At 41.4% G+C, this 26,064-nt stretch overlaps 1 protein-coding gene across 3 annotated transcripts in view; it reads left to right on the top strand.

Annotated features, from left to right (window-relative positions):
- Nucleotides 1-26,064, top strand: part of wdhd1 (WD repeat and HMG-box DNA binding protein 1) — a 66,451-nt gene that overhangs the window by 6,590 nt on the left and 33,797 nt on the right. For 2 of the 3 annotated variants that reach the window (XM_087989871.1, XM_087989870.1), the window contains exons 2-12: nt 4,127-4,219; nt 10,703-10,814; nt 11,707-11,858; nt 12,139-12,250; nt 13,126-13,176; nt 13,415-13,510; nt 16,625-16,717; nt 17,056-17,162; nt 21,741-21,870; nt 22,242-22,458; nt 24,313-24,494. In XM_087989871.1, coding sequence (XP_087845997.1) covers nt 4,143-4,219; nt 10,703-10,814; nt 11,707-11,858; nt 12,139-12,250; nt 13,126-13,176; nt 13,415-13,510; nt 16,625-16,717; nt 17,056-17,162; nt 21,741-21,870; nt 22,242-22,458; nt 24,313-24,494 — 1,329 coding nt within the window. In that variant the 5' untranslated portion in view covers nt 4,127-4,142. The remainder of the gene's footprint in view (nt 1-4,126; nt 4,220-10,702; nt 10,815-11,706; nt 11,859-12,138; nt 12,251-13,125; nt 13,177-13,414; nt 13,511-16,624; nt 16,718-17,055; nt 17,163-21,740; nt 21,871-22,241; nt 22,459-24,312; nt 24,495-26,064) is intronic. The other variant, XM_087989872.1, reaches the window with a different exon arrangement.

Genomic DNA, 26,064 nt, shown 5'->3' with positions numbered 1-26,064 from the left:
GTTGTCTATATGGAGTTAAGATGTTCGACAAGGTTCTGCATGGTAAACTGGTTAGCAAGGTCAGATCACGATAACTAGCAATTTGGAAACAGAACTGGCTCAAAGGTAGGAGACAGAGGATGGTGGTGGAAGATTGCTTTTTGGACTAGAAGCCAGTGACCAGCAGTGTGCCACAAAGATTAGTGCTGGATCCACTGTGTTTTTGTCATTTATCTAAATGATTTGGATGTGAACATAGGCATGGTTAGTAAGTTTACAGAGGACACCAAAATTATTGGTGTAGTGGACAACGAAGAAGATTACCTCCGAGTACAATAGAGCCTTGATCCGATGGGCCAAGGAGTGGCCGATGGAGTTTAATTTAGATAAATGTGACATGCTGCATTTTGGAAAGGTAAATCAAGGCAGGACTTATAGACTTAATGGTAAGGTCTTGGGGAGTGTTGTTGAATATAGTGACTTTGGAGACTAGATTTTTGAAGGTTCCTTGAAAGTGGAGTCAGAGGTAGACAGGGCAGTGAAGAAGGCATTTGGTACCCATTCATTTTATAGGTCAATGCATTGAGTTTAAGAATTGGGAAGTCATTTTGTAGCAGTACAGCCATTGATTAGGCCATTTTTGGAATAGTGTTCAATTCTGGTCTCTCTCTGCTATAGGAGGGATATTGTGAAACTTGAAAGGGTTATGAAATGATTTATAAGGATGTTGTCAGGGTTGGAGGGTAGCTATAGGGAGAGGCTGTATAGACTGGACCTATTTTCCCTGGAGCGTCTGAAGCTGAGGGGTGACCTTATAGAGATTAATGAAATTATGAGAGGCATGGATAGGATGAATAGTCAAGGTCTTTTTTTTTCCAGGGTGGGGGAGCCCGAGACTAGAGTGCATTGGTTTAAGGTGAGAGGGAAATGATTTAAAAGGGACCTAAGGGGTAACTTCTTCACATAGAGGGTGGTGCATGTAAGTAATGAACTCCCAGAGGAAGTGGTGACAGCTGTTAGAATTTAAAAGGCATTTGGATTGCTACTTGAATAGGACGGGATTAAAGGGATATGGGCTAAATGCTGGCAAATGGGACTAGGTTGTTTTAGGTTATCTGTTCACTGTCGACAAGTTGGACCAAAGGTTCTGGACACTTCTGTGACCAAGAAGAGCGATAGTATAAACTGAGCAGATAAGTCAGCTTGTGTGGAGGGAAACAGGCTTAACATTTCAGGCCTTTTTTTGGGGGTGGGGTCAGTGGTTAGAAATATTGTCACCCCTCAACTTGAGGATGAGCAAGACTGAGGGTCCCAAGTTTCTGTTTTGGCTGAGCGAGCTGATTATTGACTTGAAGATCCTGGGACACGTGGAGCAAAATATTCCACAAAGTAATGGGATCCAGAAGACAGGATGAGCTTTTCTTTATCTGCCACCACTGTGTCGCACCATGGCAATTATCTTAAAACTAGATGGACAAGTTATCCCTATTTTGAACAATTCAGCCTTCAACATTATTATCCCCTTGAGACTGATTACTAAACTTAGTGATCTCGGACTAAGCCCCACTCTCTGCAACTGAATCCTCAGTTTCCAGGCCCACAGGTCACAATCAGTGAAGATTGGCGACAATATTTCATCGTCACTAACGCTCAACACCGGACCCCCCAGGGGTGCATACTCAGCCCCCTACTGTACTCACTGAAAACCCATGACTGCATCGCCAGATACCAGACAAATGCTATCATACAAGTTTGCTGGTGACACCACCATAGTCGGTCGAATCTCAGATGGCAACGAAACAGACTACAGACGGGAGGTGGAAATCTGGAAAAATGGTACACTGAGAACAATGTAGCTCTCAATGCTGGAAAAAAAACCAAGGAACTCATTACTGACTTTTGGAGGGATGTTACTCATGCCCTCCCCACACATTAACATCATAGCAGTGGAATGAGTGGAGAGTGTCGAGCCCTTGCGAGTGGACCTCCACAACAAGCTTTCTTGGACTCTTCATGCGGATGCACTGGTTTCAAAGGCCCAACAACGTCTCCTCTTCCGCAGGCAGCTAAGGAAATTTGGCATGACCGCGATTACCCTTGCCAACTTTTATAGGTGCACCATCGAGAGCATTCTGTCTGGATGTGTCACTACCTGGTATGGCAACTGTACCATTCAAGATCTGAGATGGCTACAGAGAGTGGTATACTCGGCCTGGACGATCACAATGGCCAACCTCCCATTTATAGAATCCATCTACCAGGCCTGCTGTCAAGGAAAGGCTGTCATCATTCTCAAAGATCCACCCCACCCTGGCAATGTTTTTCTACAACCTTTACCATTGGGGAGAAGATACAGAAGCCTGAACACATGCAACAGCCAGTTTCGTTACAGTTTCTACCCTACTGTTGTTAGCATACTGAATGGACTCAAACTCTTAACATTCGCCTGTACCTAAGTTTTTGTTTTTGCTGCTGTTTACCTATTTACTTATCAATGCTACTTAACTCTGTGATCTGCCCGAATTGCTCGCAAGACAAAGCTTTTCACTGTGCCTCGGTACGTGTGACAATAAATTCAATTCAATTTAATTTAATTTAATTCCATTCAATTCATCTTGCAGCTCCTTCCAATTATTTACTATAAAAGCTGCTGCACTTCAACCCAGCCTGCAGAATGATCTTGAAGTTTTTTTTTGCTGTCCCCAGGAAATCTGTGCTTTAGAGAATTTAGAAAATGGGACCAGGTGAGAGAGATTTCTTTTGGCCATCTGAATACTTGGTGAATTTATGTCTATATTTATGGACTGTGGAGAACTGGAAAATATTGAACTGTTTGGGCATCTTCAGAACGAAACAGGGTTTTAAACAATGGTTTGAAAAGAATCAAAGTGTGTTGTTTTGGAAATTAGGTAAACAGGTTAATGTGGGCTGTGATGTATCTGATTGTAGAAAGTAAAATGATTTTGGGAAAATGACCAAGCAGTTCGTGGGGAGATATGAGATGGGTTTTATTGCCCTCAAATGGCTAGAAAACCTGGCTTTGGAAGGGGGCCCCTATGATGAGCAGTATTTTCTAAACTTTTTTTTTTGTTTCATGAATTTGAAAGGAAGGAACAGACAAAGTTTGTGCAAAGATTTGTAGCTCGGGTGCTCGTTATTGTGGTTCTGTTCGCCGAGCTGGAAGTTTTTGTTGCAAACGTTTCGTCCCCTGGCTAGGCGACATCATCAGAGCTTGGGAGCCTCCTGCGAAGCGCTTCTTTGATGTTTCCTCCGGTGTTTATAGTGGTCTGTCCCTGCCGCTTCCGGTTGTCAGTTTCAGCTGTCCGCTGTAGGAAGGAACAGACCTCTGAGAAAGCAGTAAGGCTGCCCAACTAGGTCTGTCCATCTCTTAGTTAAATTTCTTGGGGGGGAGATTGGGGAAGAGAAGTGCAGGTCTCTGAAGAAGATGATACCTATGACTTTTGGGAGGGTAGGTTTATGAGTGAGGATGGAAACATCTGACATGCATCGGGAGATATGAGAGAGTTGGGATTTGGAAATGCATATGATGGGTGGAAGTTGAGAGAACAGAAGTGGGAAAGCTGTATAAAACACAGGATTTTGAAGTAAAATGCATCTGCATTCCTGTCAGCTTTTTAGAAAAGGACTCAGGCCAGACACTTGGGTGCTTAGGTCATGCCCATTATTTAAAAGAAAACTCTACGTGATTTAGAGGGGTCTCACTGATGATGGCATTTGGTTGAAAGTCCACAGCAGCCAGGGTATTGTGTTCCCTGCACTTTCATAACAGAGATGTGTTCTCTGTGATTAAAGAATGGACCAAGCTGTCTTTGAGGGAATAGTATCTTTGCAATGCTGAAAGGAGAGGGAAGATGTGATTGGTGGCAGAAATGAAGTGGAGGATCTGTTGAATTTGGAAACTGGTGGGTTGAAAGGTGAGGACCAGAGGTGCCTGATCATTTTGAGAGGGAAGGGTGCAAGGTTAGAAGAAATAGGGTGGGTATTTTCAAGTGCTCTGTCAATCACAGTGAAAGGTAATCCACAATCGGGGAAAAAACATAGCGATAGTGCTAATGTGGAAGGTGGCAATACCTACAAACCTGTCTGAAATTTTACTTTTTTGGAATATTATTTTCCTTTTGATTAGGACACATCAACCCAAGATGCCAGCTGAGAGAAAACCAATGCGATATGCTCACCCAGATGGATATACGGGTGTTTGTTTTGATGAGAGTGGAAGGTAAGTTAACTTGTTGTAACCTGGCCTGGTTGAACTCAACATCTTGTTCCGTTTTAAGTAGCCACGCACTGATATTTTATGAACCTTTTATGTCAGTTATGACTCTGGGACGAGCATAGATTCATAGAGATGTACAACACGGAAACAGACCCTTGGGTCCTACCCGTCCATGCCAAACCCAATCTAGTCCCACTTGCCAGCATCTGGCCCATATCCCTCCAAACTTTTCCTATATATATATATATCCATCCAGATGCCTTTTAAATGTTGCAATTGTATTAGCCTCCACCACTTCCTCCGGCAGTTCATTCCGTACACCCTCTGCATGAAAAAATTGCCCCTTAGGTCTCTTTTATATCTTTCCACTCTCACTCTAAACCTATGCCCTCGAGTTCTGGACTTCCCCACTCCAGGGAAAAGACTTTGTCTGTTTATGCTATCCACACCCCTCATGATTTTATAAACCTCTATAAGGTCACCCCTCAGCCTCCGACGCTCCAGGGAAAACAGCCCTAACCTGTTCAACCTCTCCCTATAGCTCAAATCCTCCAATCCTGGTAACATCTTTGTAAATCTCTTCTGAACTCTTTCAAGATAGGAAGGAGACTGGAATTGCACATAATATTCCAACAGTGGCCTAACCATTATCCTGTACAGCCGCAATATGACCTCCCAATTCCTGTACTCAATACTCTGACCTATAAGGGAAAGCATATCAAACACCTTCTTCACTACCCTATCTACCTGCGACTCCACTTTCAAGGAACAATGAACCTGCACTCCAAGGTCTCTTTGTTCAGAAACGCTCCCTAGGACCTTATCATTAAGTGGATAAGTCCTGCTAAAATTTGCGTCCCCAAAATGCAGCACCTCACATTTATCTAAATTATACTCCATCTGTCACTTCTCAGCCCATTGGCTCAGCAGATCATTGTTACTTGAGGCCTTTTCTCAACTTTAGAATTGAAGTGTCACTTGGAAATTCTTCATTTTCTATCTTCTCCCAAGTATCTCAAATGAAAATAAAACATAAGCTCCTTGGATCCACTGCATTATTCATTCATATTCTGGAAAGCCTTCTCCATCAATTACACTTTCTCACCTAATTCCCATATTCCTTATTTCATTAGTGCCCAAAACTCTCTCAATGGATGTAGGTTTGCTCGCTGAGCTGGAAGGTTCATTTTCAGACATTTCGTCACCATACTAGTTAACATCTTCAGTGAACCTCAGGTCGAAGCTTTGTTCAGAGGCTCACTGAAGATGTTAACTCGTATGGTGATGAAACGTCTGAAAATGAACCTGCCAGCTCAGCGAGCAAATCTGCATCCAGAACCTCAGCCTGAGCAACAAATCTTCTCAAAACTTGCAAACTCTATTTAATCTCTAATTTGAATCTCTGCCAAGGTACATAAAGCTATGGGCCAAGTGCTGGAAAATAGGATTAGAATCGTTAGGGTGGTTGTTTTTGACTGGGAGAAAGTGAGGACTGCAGATGCTGGAGATCAGAGCTGAAAAGTGTGTTGCTGGAAAAGCACAGCAGGTCAGGCAGCATCCAAGGAGCAGGAGAATCGACATTTCGGGCATAAGCCCTTCTTCAGGGCTGAAGAAGGGCTTATGCCCAAAACGTCGATTCTCCTGCTCCTTGGATGCTGCCTGACCTGCTGTGCTTTTCCAGCAACACATTTTTCAGCTTTGTTTTTGACTGGCACAATCTTGATAGGCCAAAGAATCCTTTTTCTGTAGACCTCTATGCAGGCATTCAATGATTAAAAGCCTAGACCTCTGGGGTAGAGAATTTCAAAGGTTCACAAACTTTTGAACGATGAAATTTTGTCTCATCGCTAAAGGGTGACATTTATCCTGAAATTATGATCTGTATTTTGACTGTCTTCACCTGAGGAAACAGTCTATCAAGCCCAAATAAACATTTTGTATGTTGTCGAGCAAACACCTATTATTCTTGTAAACTCAAGAGAATATTGTTCTGATCTGGCTAATCTCTCAAAGGATTGCTTGCTTTTTTCATTCATTTTGTAGGATTTGAGCGTGGTTGGTTGGCTGGCCATCATTTGCTTTTAAGATGCCTTCTTGAACCTGGTGTAGTTGACCCACAATGCCATTAGAGAGGCAATTTCAGGATTTTGTCACATTGATAGTAGTGGCATGGTGATATATTTCCGAGTCAGGATGGTGAGTGGCTTGGAGGAGAACCTGAAGGTGGTGGTGTTCCCACATATCTACTGTCTTTGTCCTTCTAGATGGAATTGGTCGTGGGTTTGTCTAAAGATCTTTGGTGAATTTCTGCAGTGCCTCTTGTTGACAGTACATGCTGCTGCTTCTGAATATGGATGGTAGAGGGAATGGATGTAACGCCAATCAAGTAGGTTGCTTTGTCCTGGATGGTGTCAAGGTTCTTGAATGTTCTTGGAGCAGCACCCATCCAGGCAAGTGAGGAGTATTCCATTATACTCTTGACTTGTGCGTTTTACATGATGGATAGACTTTGGGGAAATCTCAGGATCAGTGCTTTTATCGCAGGAATCCGTCTAATGAATTTTTGATGCAATCACTGAAAGGCAAGTAAATCTTTCATTTAAGGTGAAGAAATAAAACTGTGCACAGAACTCCACACATGGTCTTACCAGAACTCTGTATAAATGCAGTAGGAGCTCCTTATAACTGTGGTGCCACTAACTTGTCTCTGGCTGTACTTTCCTGATGAATCATCAGTTGCACCAGCATTGAACATGAAATACTCAATAGACTGGAAACTGCTGCACTGTCTGGTCCTGCTAGACTGCTTGGTAGTCACCCATTCCCTTGTTGCCTGTGCGCTTTTAACTGCAATGTAATCACTTTTGTAAACATGCTATCCACATAGACTCCTATTGCAGGAGCACAACAATGACTTGAGCCCAGAGTTTATAATCTGTGTCCGGTCTGCATTTATCCTTGTCTGGTACAAGTGATGTGTCCATGACTTCAAACATAGTGCAGAATGAACACTCCACTTGGTTGAGTTGACCTGCCATTCTGCAAGTGGTGGAAAATCATAGCAAAGCTCACCAGTTAGCTGCTTCTCCTGTCCTGAAGTAAAAGCCAGCTATAGAAGGCCATTTCCTATAGAGTGCACACTATCCACTCCAGCTGTTTTAAGTCTCTCCAAATCATTTGCCCTTCTAGATGCTTACTATAACTGCATGATAATTTCGTGATTTAACTTCATATAAGGCCACCCAAATATCTCTTGAAAGGGTGAGTTCTACCGTTTATTTCCTCGTAGACGAGATGAGACTCGCATATTTTTCTTTTAAATGTTTATTCATGCACGTATGGAAGAGTTATACATCAAGAAAATGATGTACACATCAAATTTGTATTGTGCACTCTTAATTCCAGATGACACAAAATTCAGTATAAAGAGAAATAAACCTTTATTTCTGGATAGCTGGCAAGAGATTCTGGGGGTGACACCAAAGGAATCTCATATCCTTGTGATGGTACCCCTTGATGAATCTCTGAACATTACATGCAAGCAGTGCACTTTATATATCATTCAGGTGTGACTGTTACAAATATCTTAACATCACATGGTTAATTGCTATTACATTATTAAAACAGGAATTTCTCAACGTTACAATGACTAGGGATTGCTATTTTCCTGTTACAAATACTGAGTTGTTCACATGAGCCTGTTACTATATTATTCACATAATCTTGTGTTAAAGGTAAGGAAGTAGCTAATAGGATCCTGAATTGTGGTCATTGTTGGTATTCACATACTTCCTTACCTATTAATAAGAGTATGTTGATAGAAAAGAAGGCAGTCAATAAGGTCTAGATTAGAGTGGTGCTGGAAAAGCACAACAGTTCAGGCAGCATCCGAGGAGCAGGAAAATTGACGTTTCGGGCAAAAGCCCTTCATCAGGAATGAAGGCAGGGAGCCTCCGATATGGAGAGATAAATGGGTGGGGGGTGGGGCTGGGGAGAAGGTAGCAAAGAGTACAATAGGTGGGTGGGGGTGGGGATGAAGGTGATAGGTCAGAGAGGAAGATCGAGCGGATAGGTAGGAAGGAAGATTGGCAGATAGGACAGGTCATGAGGATGGTGATGAGCTAGAAGGTTGGCACTGGGGTAAGGTGGGGGAAGGGGAAATGAGGAAACTGGTGAAGTCTACATTGATGTACTGGGGTTGAAGTGTTCCGAGGCGGAAGATGAGGTGTTTTTCCTTCAGGCGTTGGATGGTGAGGGAGTGGCAGTGGAGGAGGCCCAGGACTTGCATGTCCTTGGCAGAGTGGGAGGGGGAGTTGAAGTGTTCGGCCATGTGGTGGTGGGGTTGATTGGTGTAGGTGTTTCAGAGACGTTCCCTAAAGCGCTCTGTGAGAAGGCATCTAGTCTCCCCAGTGTAGAGGAGACCGCATCAGGAGCAACAGCTACAATAAATGACATTGGTGGATGTGCAGGTGAAACTTTGAATGTGGAAGGCTCCTTTTGGGGCATTGGATGAAGGTGAGGGGGGAGGGGTGGGTGCAGGTTTTGCAATTCCAGCGGTGGCAGGGGAGGGTGGGTTGTTGGGGGGTGTGGACCTGACCAGGTAGTCACGGAGGGAACCGTCTTTGCAGAAAGGGGTGGGGAGGGAAATATATCCCTGGTGGTGGGGTCCGTTTGCGGATGATGCAGTTTATGCGAAGGTTGGTAGGGTGGAAGGTGAGCACCAGGGCGGTTCTGTCCTTGTTACGGTTGGAGGGGTGGGGTTTGAGGGCGGAGGTGCAGGATAATAAGGCCTATAGTCAGGACGGGCGGTCTTATCCAAGGAAACAATTAGTTTTGCCCAAGGGCAGGGAGCAAAATACGTGAATGGCTCCAGACAATTCCTATAATTCTGAGATAGCCAGACACCTGCAGTGATTTCCAGTCTCAGCCTGCCAAAGGACAGTTTCACAGTCAACCATTATAGTAAGTCACTATAATAGGGAGTTTTTAACTGTTGAATTCCCAATACTCTAAAACATTATGATAAGCCATTGTAATAGGATTTTTGGACTGTTGAATCCCCAAAATTTTCAGTGTCACACAAGAACAAAGGTTTTATTCCAGTTTTATAGATAAACAGCTTCTAATTGACTTTTTCTTCAAATAATTTCCAATCAAAATGTCGTACTTTACTCACTCCTATCTCTATCCATTTAGTTTTGCACAGTTCACATTCCATGTTAGTACACGTTATAATACGATCCAACCATACTTAAACTGTTATACATGATTATTCAATCATATCATCAAACACAGAGTTCTGATGAAAGGTTACTGGACCTAAAGCATTGACTCTGCTTTCTGTCTACAGATGCTGCCAGACCTGCTGAGTTTCTCTAATTTCTGCTTGTCAGATTTCCAGCATCCACAGTTTTTGGTTTGAATTTACTTCACTATCTATTTTTCCTTTCAGTCCCTTGTATTGCCTGGACTGTCTCTTTTCCCTTTCAATCTGCAGTTAATGTCTGCTGGCAGTTATGTAGGTGCTTGTAGTTTTTTTCAAAAAAGCTATATCTTTATTTTACAGACTATTAAAATTGACATTTACTTTTTAATTTTAATACATCACTTGTTAGTTCATATTTATATTGATTCTAACTTGTGTTAAAGTAAAAGTTACAAGAAGTGAAATCTCATTGATAATTCTTTTGGGTTATTTGGCTAATTTGGTCCATACTTCCCCTTTTGCAACTGTAACAAAATGCCCATAATTAAATGTTAAAAATCACACAACACCAGGTTATAGTCCAACAGGTTTATTTAGAAGCACTAGCTTTCGGAGCGTTGCTCCTTCATTAGGTGGTTGTGGAGTATAAGATCGTAGGACACAGAATTAATAGCATTAGTAAATTTTTTAAAAGTCCTGTAAATACAGCTAAGATCTGAAGTTAACTACAAAATATTAATATCAGGAGATTGTTGTTAATGACCATGTCAGGTTTTTGCTATAACTTGTGTCCTACAATCTTATACTCCACAACCATCTGATGAAGGAGCAACATTCCGAAAGCTAGTGCTTCCAAATAAACCTTTTGGACTAAAAGCTGGTGTTGTGATTTTTTAATTTTGTACATCCCAGTCCAAATCATAATTAAATGAATTTGGTATAGATCTACTCCTTGGATTGACCGCACAAATCTGTCTGCAAAAAAGGAATGGGATAAATTGCCAGTCAGTATGTCTTATTAGTGGTGATAAATATTTATATGGACACTGGGAGAGTTCTGCTGATGCTTTTTCAGCAGTGCTATGGAATCTCTTGCATCCACCCAAGAATCTTTGTTTTGAGTTTCATCTCATATTGGACATTCCTTCATTACTGAAGTGGCTTCCTGTTTTGCTGAAGCTCATGAAGCTGAAAGGCAAGAGAGCATCCATTATCAAGACTGATTAGTCTTTACAAAGACTTCAGGATCTCTCATTTTGTTAATCTTTCTGAACTTTCAGATTCATAGTAACTGGTGGCAGTGATGGAGACATTAGGATATGGGAAAGTCTGGATGATGACGATCCCAAATCAATCAATGTGGGTGAAAAAATTTATTCACTGGCTCTCCGGGTAGGTGTTTGCTTTACCTTTTAAGGATTCTTTTTTAAAATAATTCCCCAAAGTTATAAATTGTTTATGTCCCAAGTTGACTTGATCAAGCATAACAATTTATAATGAATATAATAGGTAGCCAGTTACTTTTGGCAGTGACAACTTTTCAGCATTATTAATTTTTTAAAAGTTCTGTGAATACAGCTAATACCTGAGTTAACTACAAAATATTAATAATCAGGAGACTGTTGTTCATGACCATGTCAAGCTTTTGAAAGTGGAGGAATGAAAATGACCAGTACTACTCAGAACTGAATAATTCTTGAATCCTTGCAAGCATTGCAGAAATATTCACAGGATGGCAGAAGTTGAAGATTTAAAATTCAAATGGTTAGGCAAAATCTGTCATGAAAACAGTGCATGTCGATTGAATGTTTGTCATAGTTGTATTTTATTGATTTGACATTTATTTTGTAATCTTACATTTATGCATCTGGTACATTTTAATGTGGGCTCTTTAATCCAAATATTAGTTTGATTTGTACTTCAATTGGGGGGAGAGAAAACTGGAAGCCACTTGCTCCTATGGTATTGTGGTGCCTAATGATTGTATCAATGGAGTATAACTAATACAATAAATAACAACAGTAAAAATCTAAAACAAAATATCATCAGCTTTTACAAAACTAATAGTCTTAGGAAAGAAATTTTCAATCTCAGGTTTATCATGAATGCATTATTCATATGTTAACTTTAGCATTTCAACTGCAAGTTAAGAATGAGTAATATCTTGCAATATTTTATAAAAATAATTTTCTCTCTAGAAATGCATGAAGCAGTTCAAGAGTATGTCATCATTTATGATTTAAGGAGATTAATAATTGAAAAATATTTTTGCTTCTGCCTTCAGAATGGAATGCTTGTTACAACTGTTTCTAACAACATTGTTCAAGTTCACTCCTTCCCTGAGGGTTTACCAGATGGTATTTTAACTCGCTTCACTGCTGAAGTGAACCACGTCGTCTTCAATACTTCTGCAACCAGTGTTGCTGCTGGTTCCAGGTAATGCAAGTTTGGAGAATGCTACACTATATTGCAAATGATCACCATGTAATAGATTTTAGGTAACCATTAACAATTTTAAACATCAGCTTTTGGAAAGGGAAAGGTAAAAGGATGCAGATGTAACATCAAGGGTATTTTTGATTTTGAATGCAATATATTTAAGTTATGTGTTTTATTTTCTGATAATGAAGAGGACTAACATATTTTCTTAATGTGGGATCTGAATATTGCCTCTGGTTATGTACAAAGTAGGTAATTGCATGACTGTCCCTTGCAGTGACTTTATGGTGAAGATCATTGAGACCAAGGACAACAGTCAGCAGAAGACTATTCGAGGTCATGAAGGTCCTATCCTCAGTGTTGCCTTTGATCCAAAGGATTTATTTTTGGTAATAAAATATTAGTGCACCTTAATCCATTCAAGATCTGTCAGTAATAGGCTATAAAGTTATTTTAAACTAAGACTAATGAGTGCTAAAATATATTTACAGTTCTGGGTTCATATTAAAATCCTAAGAAATCAGAGCAGGAATAGGCCAAATGGACTTTCAAATAAGCATCACCATTCCATAAAATCATGGCTAGGGCTAATCTTGGCCTCAAAGTCACACTCCTGCCCCACTTCCAAAAAATACCTTGACCTAATTATATCAAAAATCTGTCTAATGCAACCTTGACTACATTCAATGACTCAGCCTCTTCTGGTCTGTGGGATATGGAATTCAAAAGATTAAGGACCCTTGTGTGAAAATAAATTTATCCTCACCTCTTCTGAAACTGTACCCTGTGAAACTATTCCAGATTCATGTCCATGAGGAGGAATATATCCTCCCAGCATCTAACTTATCAAGGTCCTTAGAATTCTGTATGTTTCAATAAGATGACCTCTCACTCTTATGAACTCCAATCTCCTCAAACTTTTCTTAAAAGACCATCATTTATCCCAGGAATCAACCTTTTGTTTCAAAACACTTCCAATTCAAATATATTTCTTTGTAAATAAAGGCAATGTGTAAAATTACCAAAATCTTCACAGTAACGTCGCCCAACACTCCCGACAGTTGGAGAAAGACTTCTTTTCTTGGTTTTACAACTCATGTGCAATAATTCTTTCTGCCTCGCTGCATTGCTGACATTTCTTATTAAAAACTCGCAATTGAACTTTTGATATTATAAATGACTATAATATTTAAATATATGCAAAACATTTTCATGGTTCAGTACTTAAATTATTAAGCAGGTAACAGTCATGTTATGTTTACAGGCTTCCTCTAGTTGCGATGGAGCAGTTTGTGTCTGGAAAATTGCTGATCAAGTAAGTTGGACAAGCTTTACGATTGAGGTCATGTAGTTAATGTACATCAGTGCTAGTTTCGGATAAAATTGTACTAAAAGGTGGTATGTATACAAAGCTTAATTGCACTATGGATTTTAACTCTGCATTCTTGTCACATTCATTATAATTTCTTTTCTTTTATTGAATCCTATAAAATCTGTTTTGAAGTAAAATACATTTAATATGTGCAATAATAGTTTTATTTTTTATTTTGTAGACACGTGTAGCAAGTTGGCCACTATTAACTAAATTCAATGAGGTGAACCGTGCTACATCAATCTGTAGACTTGAGTGGCAACCAAAGATTGGAAAGGTAAATACAAAATTAGCACCATACAAAAATACCTTAAGAGACACCATCAATTTTTTTTTTAACAACAGAGATTAAGAAAATATTGCCTTGGTTAGGGATGTAATCATATTTCTGGATTAGAGTGGTGCTGGAAAAGCACAGCAGTTCAGGCAGCAACCAAGGAGCAGGAAAATCGACGTTTTGGGCAAAAGCCCTTCATCAGGAATACAGGCAGAGTGCCTGAAGGGTGAAGAGATAGGATGTAATCCTAGTCCTACCTATGTTAAACAGATGAGGTCAGATATCTGATATGAAAAATATCAGATGTAATATTAATAAAATTGTGTCTTCATGCAGTCTGGTTTACTGATGGAAAATATATAATTAATTAAAGGAGTTTATTTTATGTAAGTGAAGTATTGCCCTTTTCTTCACGATTAATAAATGCCTACCATCCTTGGTTGTGTATGCAGTCAACCACTCTCAGACTGCTATTGCAATGTGTCACCTGGTAAGAGATGTTAGACATCTAGAGCTAGGAATGATTCCGATTTGTGTAAATCTGTAGAATGAAAATTTTTAAAACATAGTTTTTTTAAAAAAAATTCCCTTGAATTCAAGTAAAGTGCACTGAAGTGATTATTCTAAATACTAGAAAGTAGCCTTTTGGTGTGTTGGCCATCTGTTCTGGGCAAAAGAGTAAGAACAGTAATAGTCTTAGAGGTACGTCCTGAGAAACATCAACTTGGTTTGTGTCAAGGAAATGTGCAAAGACTTAAATTGGCATTATGTAGGTGTATCAACCTCCTGAAAGATGTTTCTCTATCTTAGTTTTTTAATCAAGAACCTGGATGTAATAATAATTGGAGGCATGTTTAGTATATTTCAATGAAATTGGATATTTATAACAATGCAGTTGTTTTTTTTAGATTATTGGACATGCTGTTGATAATTATCCATCAAATAGCTTGAAATGTTAGGAGTTGCACATCTGCCACTGGTAAAGCTTCTATTCAGTGGGATCTAGTTTGCACCTGTTGTGACCACAAAGGTGATAACGATACATTGGCCTACTTGTAATGGATCTTGCTACTTGTGCTGTTGGCACCTGCTGCTGAGAGCTCAAATATATACATGTCACTGTTTTAAGTTTGGAGTGTTCATTTTGGCAAATAATGGTATCCTGAACTCTGGTTTGCTGATGCATGGACAGCACATAATCAGTCTTGGATTGGTGAGGTAGTGTGTGCTTTAATTCCTGATTAGTTTCTTAACTGTGATAGAAATTATATTAATAATATGACTGTCTCCCAACTGGTTCACAAAATTATCAATGACAGGGTACACCTTTTCCTTCCAAGTTTTCCCTGTTAGTAGGAAGTCATAAACTTAGTAAGCCAAGTAAGGAAATACTATCCAAGTACTTTTGTGTGCTTAGAGGTATGTAGTGTCATATTCTAGTCATAAATATCAACCCAAATGTTCTGGTGAATTCTAAAACCATCAATATCTTAAAGTTAAAATAACCATTTATTTATGTAATAACTGCTGCCTAGAACAAGTTAATAAAAGGAAATTTTGGAAAGCCTTTGGTTGTTTAGATTGTCATTTACCAAGAATCAAACCTTATCACTGAAATTTTACAGCCTAGATTGTCTTAAGAAATTGTTGTATGTAATTAATTACACAACGTCATTCCAAAGTAATGTAGTTATAAAATGAAGCCAATTTTAAACACAAAACTTTGCCTGTATACTAAAGACTTTCACTTCAAAGGTTATTACAAAATGGGAGTTTACTCCACCAGTAAATTTGTTAGTGTGGGCCATTTGGTTAATCTCACCTTTGAGGGGCTATCTTGGATAATAAGCAATCACAGACAAAATGCCACATGCTTAAGTTACCAGATTTCTCATTTAACCACAATTAACCTGCTATAACTATGCATTGGAAAATAATCTCAAGTCCATAGGTACTCTTGCAGTGCTATTTAGATAGGTAGTTGCAAGATTTTACCCCAGTGATGATGGAGAATGATATGATTCTAAGTCAAGATGGGCACATGACTTGGAAGGGGGTCTTGCAGGTGGTGATGTTCTCGTGTACCTGCTTCACTTCTCCTTCTAGACAGTGGAGGTCATGGATTTGGAAAGTGCTATTGAAGAAGCCTTGGTAAGTTTCTGTAGTGCAGCTTGCATTGTGTGTACACTCAATAATGGTTCACCACTGATGGAGGGCGTTACTGATTTCTGCTTATAGATCAGGTGTCAATAAAGAAGACAGCTGCTTAGTTTGTGTTCGAACTTCCTGAGTGTTGTAGGAACTGCAGATTCAGGTGATTGAAGAGTTTTCCATTACACTCTTAACTTGTACCTTGAATATGGTGGATAAGCTTTGGGAGGGTGGTCAGGAAGTGAATTATTTGCTAAAGTATTCCTAGCCTTACTGGATTAGCTGCAGTACGTGTACGGTTGTCCTGTATTTGGGTGAGGTGGATTGTGGTGCCTAGCCTAGTGGAGTTACATCACCTCCAAGCTATTCCCGCCTTGTGATGGATGATAGTACTGAGTAATTCCTCAATGGGAGACTCTGGGGTATGATAGCTCAACTTATCAAGTCTGCAGTGTTTCTTTTCTCATTAGCAAGCAGCCATTTCGGGTGATTTAGTAGTCTCTGAACTGATGGCAGTGTCTTGCGGGTTGCAATTCTTGTGGGAGCAAATACCGTAAGAAAAGGGTGATGCTATATGGACATGTAATGGAGAGGCTACCAGTGCCATGTATTGATGAACTATAGGCCAGTTCCGTCTGTATTCTACTTCATTGTGGACTCCAGACCGGCCTTGTACGAACCTGATCCTAAATTTGTTTGGTTCAGTAAGTGGAATAGGATCTTTTGGGTACATTTTATGCTGTTGATAATGTAGCTTTAGTTGTGTATTTTGGTCTCCGCTTTGACCAGAGTTTCTAGTATTGTAATTCGTTTCTGCATTACTAACCAGAAAAGTATGCAACATGTATACCAAAAAATGAGAAGAAATGTTTGGAAATTAAATTTTAACAATTGACTGAATACATGTGTAATTTGAATGTTTTCAATTTAATTCTGTCTTTTTGTTTTGGTATGTGCATATAGCTTCTGGCAGTTCCAGTAGAAAAGGTTGTGAAGCTCTTTGAAAGGGACACCTGGGAAAATACTGACAATCTTTCAGATGAAAGTATTATGATGGTAAGTTTTCCAATTGAGAGTAACCTTACTGAAATTTAATATAAAAATAACATTTTTATATTAAAATAACATTTCATGAAGCAGCAATCATTGCAAATAGCTTTCTAAACAACGAGTCCTCTGGATTAGAACTAATGTTTAGAAGATCATAGAAATATTAAAAATTATTTTGCCAAAATAGGTAAGAAACCTTGTGTATTTTCCCTGTAAGTTTTGCCAACTGTTTTTAGAAGTTGTGTTTATTTTCAAAGACAGACAGGTGATTATTAAAGGCAAGATTAATGTATTTTTTTACAAATGCTAAATTTGAGGATTATTTTCCCATTCTTTTTCCTCAGCCATTAAATGTTGTATCATGGTCTCCTTGTGGTGGTTATGTGGCTGCTGGGAGCATTGATGGATCAATGGTGGTTTGGAACGTACAGACCAGAAAATGCATTGAAAGGTATAATATTCTCGTGTTAATTTGTGAAACTCCATTATTGTTTGAGGATATTGTGATGGAATTCACACTGAATTATTTACAGGATAAGTTAGTGTCAAAATGTTTATTTTCCTTCATGAGATTCTATTATTCAGTAATGAGAAGTCAAAATACTGGAAATTTAAATGTTTTAAGATAATTTTGTCCAATTTCTAAACTAAAAAATGATTATGAATTTAAAATGCTTATTTTGTTTGCACTTTTCATTGAAGTTAGCTTATCTTCATTTTTAAATGGATGGAATGTAAGTTTATGAACATTTGCTGAATTGCTTTGAACTTTTGGAAATAGTTTTATTATATTTTGCTCTCAAAATAGAGGTGACATTTTATAAATGTTAAAATAATTTCTGGCATAATTCTGACATGAATTTCCTGGGCTATTTTTAAGTACTATCAAGTTCTCAAGAATAGCACCTATATGATTTTCTTAGTAGGCTAATGACAAAAAGTGGCGTTTCCCCAGGCACCTTAAAAATAATTGGTGCAAAGGCACTTGCATAGTTTCTTCGCAGTTAAATTGTTATAAGGCACAGTGACAAAAGGTGTGGCTGTATGCCTATGGCTTTCTACAGGGCTTTTTTAAAAATGCAGGAGGAATCAGCAGTTGAACAGTCCCAGTGCATATTTGCATCAATCTGTAGCTTGGTCATGCAATAAAAATAGTTGAAACTTTATTGCTGGAACAGCACAGCAGGTCAGGCAGCATCCAGGGAACAGGAGATTCGACGTTTCGGGCACAGGCCCTTCTTCAGGAATGAGCAGAGAGTGTTCAGCAGGAGAAGATAAAAGGTAGGGAGGAGGGACTTGGAGGAGGGGCGTTGGAAATGTGATAGGTGGAAAGAGGTCAAGGTGAGGGTGATAGGTCAGAGTAGGATGGAGGCGGAGAGGTCAAGAAGAAGACTGCAGGTCAGGAAGGCGGTGCCGGGCTGGAGGGATTCGGCTGAGACAAGGTGGGGGGAGGGGGGGATGAAGAAACTGGTGAAGTCCAAGTTCATCCCCTGTGGTTGGAGGGTTCCCAGTCGGAAGATAAGACCCTCCGACCGTCGCGTTGTTGTGGTTTGGCGGTGGATGAGTCCAATGACCTGCATATCCTCGGTGGAGTGGGAGGGGGAGTTGAAATGCTGTGCTACAGGGTGGTTGGGTTGGTTCGTCCGGGTGGCCCAGAGGTGCTCTCTGAATCGCTCCGCAAGTAGGCGGCCTGTTTCCCCAATATAGAGGAGGCCACACCGGCTGCAGCGGATGCAGTAGATGATGTGGGTGGAGGTGCAGGTGAATCTGTGGCGGATATGGAAGTTTCCTTTGGGGCCTTGGAGAGAAGTGAGGGGGGAGGTGTGGGCGCAAGTGTTGCACCTCCTGCGGTTGCAAGGGAAGGTGCCGGGAGTGGAGGTTGGGTCGGTGGGGGGTGTGGATCTGACAAGGGAGTCGCGGAGGGAGTGGTCTCTACGGAAAGCTGATAGGGGAGGGGAGGGAAATATATCCTTGGTGCTGGGGTCTGTTTGGAGGTGGCGGAAGTGACGGCGGATGATGCGCTGTACATGGAGATTGGTGGGGTGGTAGGTGAGGACCAGTGGGGTTCTGTCCTGGTGGCGGTTGGAGGGGCGGGGCTCAAGGGCGGAGGAGCGGGAAGTGGAGGAGATGCGGTGGAGGGCACCGTCGACCACGTCGGGGGGGAAATTGCGGTCCTTGAAGAAGGAGGCCATCTGTGTTGTACGTATTTTGAACTGGTCCTCCTGGGAGCAGATGCGGCGGAGACGAAGGAATTGGGAGAATGGGATGGTACTGGGTGGTACGGCGGGAAAGGAAGAAGCGGAGTGCTTTGAGTCCTTCGTGATGGGGGATGGAGGTGTACAGGGACTGGATGTCCATGGTGAAGATGAGGCGTTGGGGACCGGGGAAGCGGAAATCCTGGAGGAGGTGGAGGGCGTGGGTGGTGTCACGAACGTAGGTGGGGAGGTACATCGAACAATTCTTCCGCCGCCTTCGCCTCCGTGCCTTCTTCTTCAATCAAGACTCTCGCCCACCCTCTGACGACCCCTTCTCCCACCTCCAACACACCCCGTCCACCTGGACACCCCGTGCTGGCCTCCTACCTGCCCTCCACCTCCTCCAGGATTTCCGCTTCCCCGGTCCCCAACGCCTCATCTTCACCATGGACATCCAGTCCCTGTACACCTCCATCCCCCATCACGAAGGACTCAAAGCACTCCGCTTCTTCCTTTCCCGCCGTACCACCCAGTACCCTTCCACCGACACCCTCCTTCGACTGACCGAACTGGTCCTCACCCTGAACAACTTTTCTTTCCAATCCTCCCACTTTCTCCAAACAAAAGGAGTAGCCATGGGCACCCGCATGGGCCCCAGCTATGCCTGCCTCTTCGTAGGGTATGTGGAACAATCCATCTTCCGCAACTACACTGGCCCCACCCCCCATCTTTTCCTTCGCTACATCGATGACTGTATCGGCGCTACCTCGTGCTCCCACGAGGAGGTTGAACAGTTCATCCACTACACTAACACCTTCCACCCCGACCTCAAATTCACCTGGACAGTCTCGGACTCCTCCCTCCCCTTCCTCGACCTTTCTGTTTCTATCTCAGGCGACCGAATCAACACGGACATCTACTACAAACCAACCGACTCCCACAGCTACCTGGACTACACCTCCTCCCATCCTGCCCACTGTAAAAACGCCATCCCATTCTCCCAATTCCTTTGTCTCCGCCGCATCTGCTCCCAGGAGGACCAGTTCAAAATACGTACAACACAGATGGCCTCCTTCTTCAAGGACCGCAATTTCCCCCCCGACGTGGTCGACGGTGCCCTCCACCGCATCTCCTCCACTTCCCGCTCCTCCGCCCTTGAGCCCCGCCCCTCCAACCGCCACCAGGACAGAACCCCACTGGTCCTCACCTACCACCCCACCAATCTCCATGTACAGCGCATCATCCGCCGTCACTTCCGCCACCTCCAAACAGACCCCAGCACCAAGGATATATTTCCCTCCCCTCCCCTATCAGCTTTCCGTAGAGACCACTCCCTCCGCGACTCCCTTGTCAGATCCACACCCCCCCACCGACCCAACCTCCACTCCCGGCACCTTCCCTTGCAACCGCAGGAGGTGCAACACTTGCGCCCACACCTCCCCCCTCACTTCTCTCCAAGGCCCCAAAGGAAACTTCCATATCCGCCACAGATTCACCTGCACCTCCACCCACATCATCTACTGCATCCGCTGCAGCCGGTGTGGCCGCCTCTATATTGGGGAAACAGGCCGCCTACTTGCGGAGCGATTCAGAGAGCACCTCTGGGCCACCCGGACGAACCAACCCAACCACCCTGTAGCACAGCATTTCAACTCCCCCTCCCACTCCACCGAGGATATGCAGGTCATTGGACTCATCCACCGCCAAACCACAACAACGCGACGGTCGGAGGAGGAGGAGCGTCTTATCTTCCGACTGGGAACCCTCCAACCACAGGGGATGAACTTGGACTTCACCAGTTTCTTCATCCCCCCTCCCCCCACCTTGTCTCAGCCGAATCCCTCCAGCCCGGCACCGCCTTCCTGACCTGCAGTCTTCTTCTTGACCTCTCCGCCTCCATCCTACTCTGACCTATCACCCTCACCTTGACCTCTTTCCACCTATCACATTTCCAACGCCCCTCCTCCAAGTCCCTCCTCCCTACCTTTTATCTTCTCCTGCTGAACACTCTCTGCTCATTCCTGAAGAAGGGCCTGTGCCCGAAACGTCGAATCTCCTGTTCCCTGGATGCTGCCTGACCTGCTGTGCTGTTCCAGCAATAAAGTTTCAACTTTGATCTCCAGCATCTGCAGACCTCACTTTCTCCTCATGCAATAAAAATACAATTGGCTGTTTGCTGTCTTGAACATGCTGACTGAACTTAATAGTAGTAGCTAAAACCTGGAAGATAAATGTCTTTAAAGCGTTGAGATTGAATAATAAGAACTTGAATTCATACTTTGGATATCCAGAACTAGCTTTTCGTCCAACCTGTGGACCAGTCATTTTGCGAGAGTAGGCAAACTTGATATCTTTCTGTGAACTTCTCTTTTTGTCATGTAGTGACCAATGAATAAGTAAAAGGGGTGTTCTGCTTCTCTCTAACTCCTTTGAAAACAGTTTCACTTTTAATTTTCCATTTCACCCTAAATAATGCACTTGAAGATAAAGAAACTTGTCGTGATGGAATTGAAAATGTAAACTTACAATTTATTGGAACAAAATACTAACACTTGGCTCATAAAACTGAATTAATTAATTGAAAAGCGGCAAGGCACTGAAAATCTTTACTAGTTTAATTGCTCAACACTTGAGAACTGATCTATATGCTCAAGTATTTAAGATACTAACGGTCTAAAATTATAATGTGTTATATCAAAGAAGTCTAAGATGCGAGTTTTTAAGCCCTCACTTTTCTGTTGATCCCTTGCCATTTCAGTGGTAGTTTATCTGCAGTATAATCTAATAAATGGTTGATAAATGTATGATGTGAGTAATACTATGTTGTTTTTTAGATTTCAGCATGAGAAGTCTTATCGCATCTGTGCAATGGCATGGCATCCTTCAAAAGAAAGTATAGCATATACAGATGCTGAAGGAAATCTGGGTCTTCATGAAGGGGTTTTGGCAAGTGCTGGTAGCAAGGTAAACACTTTGTCTATAGTAGTAATACAGGCACAAGGATGTTTTTGTAATTTTGTTGCTGTCACTTCATCATTTCTGGTAGAGTGTGCAATAAGCTAAAGCAAAGTAATATAATTATAAGGTCTTACTTTATTTGAACTGGTAGTTTTGTATTAAAACAATTTTATTAACTGTGTCTGTGTGTGTATGTATACACGCTTGCATGAGTGCATTAAATCCTCGTCATAGGTGTATCTGTTCCGCAGTTTACAGTACTGAAGTGTATTAATTCTATTCACCATAGAGAAATTATACAAATTAGAAACTTGTAGATACCTCAATTAGTTCTGTTGGACATGGTTACTGCAAATTTTTTAAACATTTTTATTTAGGAACACGCAACTCATTCAAATGCTGCCACATTTGAAGATTTGTTTGATGAAGAGGACAATGACTTGTTAACAAAAGGCATGAATCTATCACCCCCATCACCTATGAGGCAGCCATTAGTGGATGATGATGATGACGATGATGGTGATGATGATAATGTAATGGCGATTGTCAACCGTTCTCGACATAATCGAGCTATTGAAGATGATAACTCAAACGGTAAGGAATAAGGAATAATTTTTTTAGATTAGATTAGATTACTTACAGTGTAGAAACAGGCCTTTCGATCCAACAAGTCCACACCGTCCCGCCGAAGCGCAATCCACCCATACCCCTACATTTACCCCTTACCTAACACTACGGGCAATTTAGCATGGCCAATTCACCTGACCTGCACATCTTTGGACTGTGGGAGGAAACCGGAGCACCCGGAGGAAACCCACGCAGACACGGGGAGAATGTGCAAACTCCACACAGTCAGTCGCCTGAGGCGGGAATTGAACCCGGGTCTCTGGCGCTGTGAGGCAGCAGAGCTAACCACTGTGCCACCATGTTGCCCACCAATTTAGTATCTTTGAACATGTAAATACTATTATTGTATTTGAATTTATATTTGTTAGCTATTTTTGCTTATGTATTTTCATTATTTTGTCATTTGAGATTATTTAACTTGTGTGAAAGTAAGGAAGTTGTCGACGTGATATGTAATTTATTCTGTTTGAAGAAATGTTGGTAAATTTTATTTTAGAAATCTCTGATATTACTTTCCAACTACAATTCCTTTTAATGAAATAAAAGCTATTCAGCTAGCTAGACCATTCTTAGAACATAATCGATTATGTTCTTCTTAGATTCCGCAGTAATTGTCAGCACCAAAGGTATACCTGATACACTTTTATGCGCACACATCCATTGTCATTTCAAATCTTATTTTTGATGTTTAAGATAGGAGGAATATTAAATAGAATCATCAAATGGTTGAAGCACAGAAGGAGGCCATTCAGCCAGTCATGTCCATATCAGTCTCTGCAAGACTAACTTATCATCAGTTATATCATCAGCAAGATCTTGCTTGATTTTGCCTTCATCGCCCTCTGAGGTGGTATATACCAGATACTAACTGCTCACTCCATATAAAAGCTTTTGGCATTGATTTTTTTTTTGCCAATAACCCTAAATCGATGTCTTCTGATTTTTAATCCCTTCTGCTAGAGGGAGTAGTTTTTCCCTATTCACTTTGTCCAGAGTCCTTTTGGTTTTGAAAATCACAATCAAATCTCCTTTCAACCCTCTCTTGAAGGAAAACAGACCCAACTCTTTCAATCAATGCACTTGACTGAAATTCCTCATCCCAAGAAGCATTTTTGTTAATCTGTAACCTGCAACTCCCTAACAGCACTGGGTGTGCCAAGTCTCCATGGTGTGTCACAGTTCAAGATGACAGCATTTTTGGGGCGGCATGGTGGCTCAGTGGTTAGCATGCTGCCTCAACTCCAAGGATCCAGGTTCAATTCTCGCCTCGGGTGACTGTCTGTCTGTGTCCAGTTTGCACATTCTTCCTGTGCCTGTGTGGGTTTTCTCCGGGTGCTCCGGTTTCCCACACTCCAAAGATGTGGGAGGAAAGATGTAGGTTAGGTGGATTGGCTATGCTGAAATTGTCCATGTTCAGGGATGTATAGGCTAGGAGGATTAGCTATGGTCGATGTGGGATTATGGGGTGCTGGGTCTGGGTGGGATATTCTTTGGAGGACTCAGTGGGCCAAAAGGCCTCCTTCCACATTGTAGAGGTTCTTTGATTCAATGACTCTGATTCTTGAGCAGCTAAGGATAGGCAATAATTGCTGACCTAGCCAGTAATGCACATATTTTGTGAATAAATTAAACAAAGCACTTCATGTAATATCAAAAGGGAAAATATGGCAATTCTTCACATGCATATTAATGAGTACAAAGTTATCCTTCAGACGTTCAAAACCTTAAAATAAAATAATGTTTACTTTAGTTGTATATTTGGGTGGGGAGAGTGACACCTGATGTTCAAATAACAATTTAAGGTTTATACATTTATTCTAGATATTGGATCTTCCACCCAATTAGAAGAAATGGATAATGATGATGATGACGATGACAATGCCCGAACTACTGTTGCACAAACTGCACCAACAGTTGTAGGATACTCTGGACCAGTGCCAACACCACAACAAAAACCTTTTCAACCTTGTTCCACTCCCTCTTATCTCCAGCATCGGTTCATGGTAAGCTCAAGTACCATTGCTTTTAATTTTTTTCATATCCTGCCTTAAAGGTGAAATACACAGATAAGTGATCACATTATCTTAGAAATTATTACACTTTATAGATTTTACAAGAAAAGATTGCAAACTTATCTCAAATATTATGCTGAAGTACTTTGAAATTTGATTTATGACAGCAGCTGCTTGCTGAATATTTCAGAAACAGCAATAAAATGAAGGAGCAGTTCATTTGTTTGTGGTGGTGTTGGTTGAAGGAATGTATTTGATCAGGAAACTAGGAGAACTTATTGCTCTTCTTGGAGTACTGTTACACCAGTGATATCTTTTTTGAAGTGACGTTTTGTCATGACTCAGGTACTGAGGTAGTGTGTTCGAAATCGAGCCTTGTTCCTGAAGTCATCATGAAAGTTAAAGACCTTGAAAAATATGTAAAGTTTCCCCAATTTACCTGACTTTTAAGTCCCAGGTTGGTAGAAAGCCCAGCCCAGATTCTGTACTTAAGTAGAATTACTATTTATTCCAACCGGCTGCTTGTCTTCACAGAATACTACCACCTGCCACCACCCACTCTTCTCCTCTTTTCCCCCCCCCCCCCCCCCCCAATTTCATCTGTAGCCACTTCAGTTAGTACTTGTACAACCAGTTGAACATCATAATGCTGGCCATGGATGTTGGGTTACTTGTTTTCAAACCATACAGCCATCCTTTACTAACACTGGTTTTAAAACAGTTCTTTCTCATTTCTTGGTCATAGACACCTACAGCATAAGAGACAGGCCCTTCGGCCCAAACTGGTGTATGCCAAACAAAATGTACATCCACGCTAACCCCATTTCCCTGCACTTGGACCATAACCTTGTAAACATTTCCTATCCATGCATTTATCCAAATGCCTTTTAAATGTTGTTAATGTACCCACCTCAACCATTTCTGCTGGCCGCTCATTCTGTATGTGTACCATCCTCTGTGTCAAAAAAAGATTGCCCCTCAGGTTCCCTTTTATACTTTCCCCTCTCACCTTAAACTGATGCCCTCTAGTCCTCAGTTCCCCAACCCTGTGAAAAAGATTGAGTGCATCGTGTTATCCATGCCTCTCATGATCTTATACGTTTCTACAAGATCCCTTTCAGTCTCCTATGCTCTAAAGAAAAATGTTCTAGCTTGTCCAACCACTTCCTATAACTCAGACCATTGAGCCTTGGCAACATCCTTGTAAATTTCCTCTGCACTCTTTCCAGTTAAATAATATCCTTCTTATAACAGGATGACCAAAACTGAACACAATACTCCAAGTGCATCTTAACTCCAAGGTCCATCTGTTCTGCTATATTCCTTAAGGGCCTGCCATTCGCCAAGAAATTCCTATTTGATTTGACTTCCCAAAATCCAACATCCCACACTAATCTATATTTAACTGCTTTTGCCATTTCTTGGCCCACTTCCCCCATCTGATAAAAGTGCTGCTGCAATTTCTGATAACCTTCCTCACTGTCACAATACCGCCTATTTTAGTGTCATCAGCAAACTTACTAATATACAATTCCTTGTACATTCTCATCCAAATCATGAA

This window comes from Chiloscyllium plagiosum, unplaced genomic scaffold (genome assembly GCF_037043375.1).
Source record: "Chiloscyllium plagiosum isolate Xiang-an unplaced genomic scaffold, Cpla_swu_hap1 HiC_scaffold_8, whole genome shotgun sequence".
Taxonomy (NCBI): domain Eukaryota; kingdom Metazoa; phylum Chordata; class Chondrichthyes; order Orectolobiformes; family Hemiscylliidae; genus Chiloscyllium; species Chiloscyllium plagiosum.
This window is presented reverse-complemented; position numbering and strand designations above follow the sequence as displayed.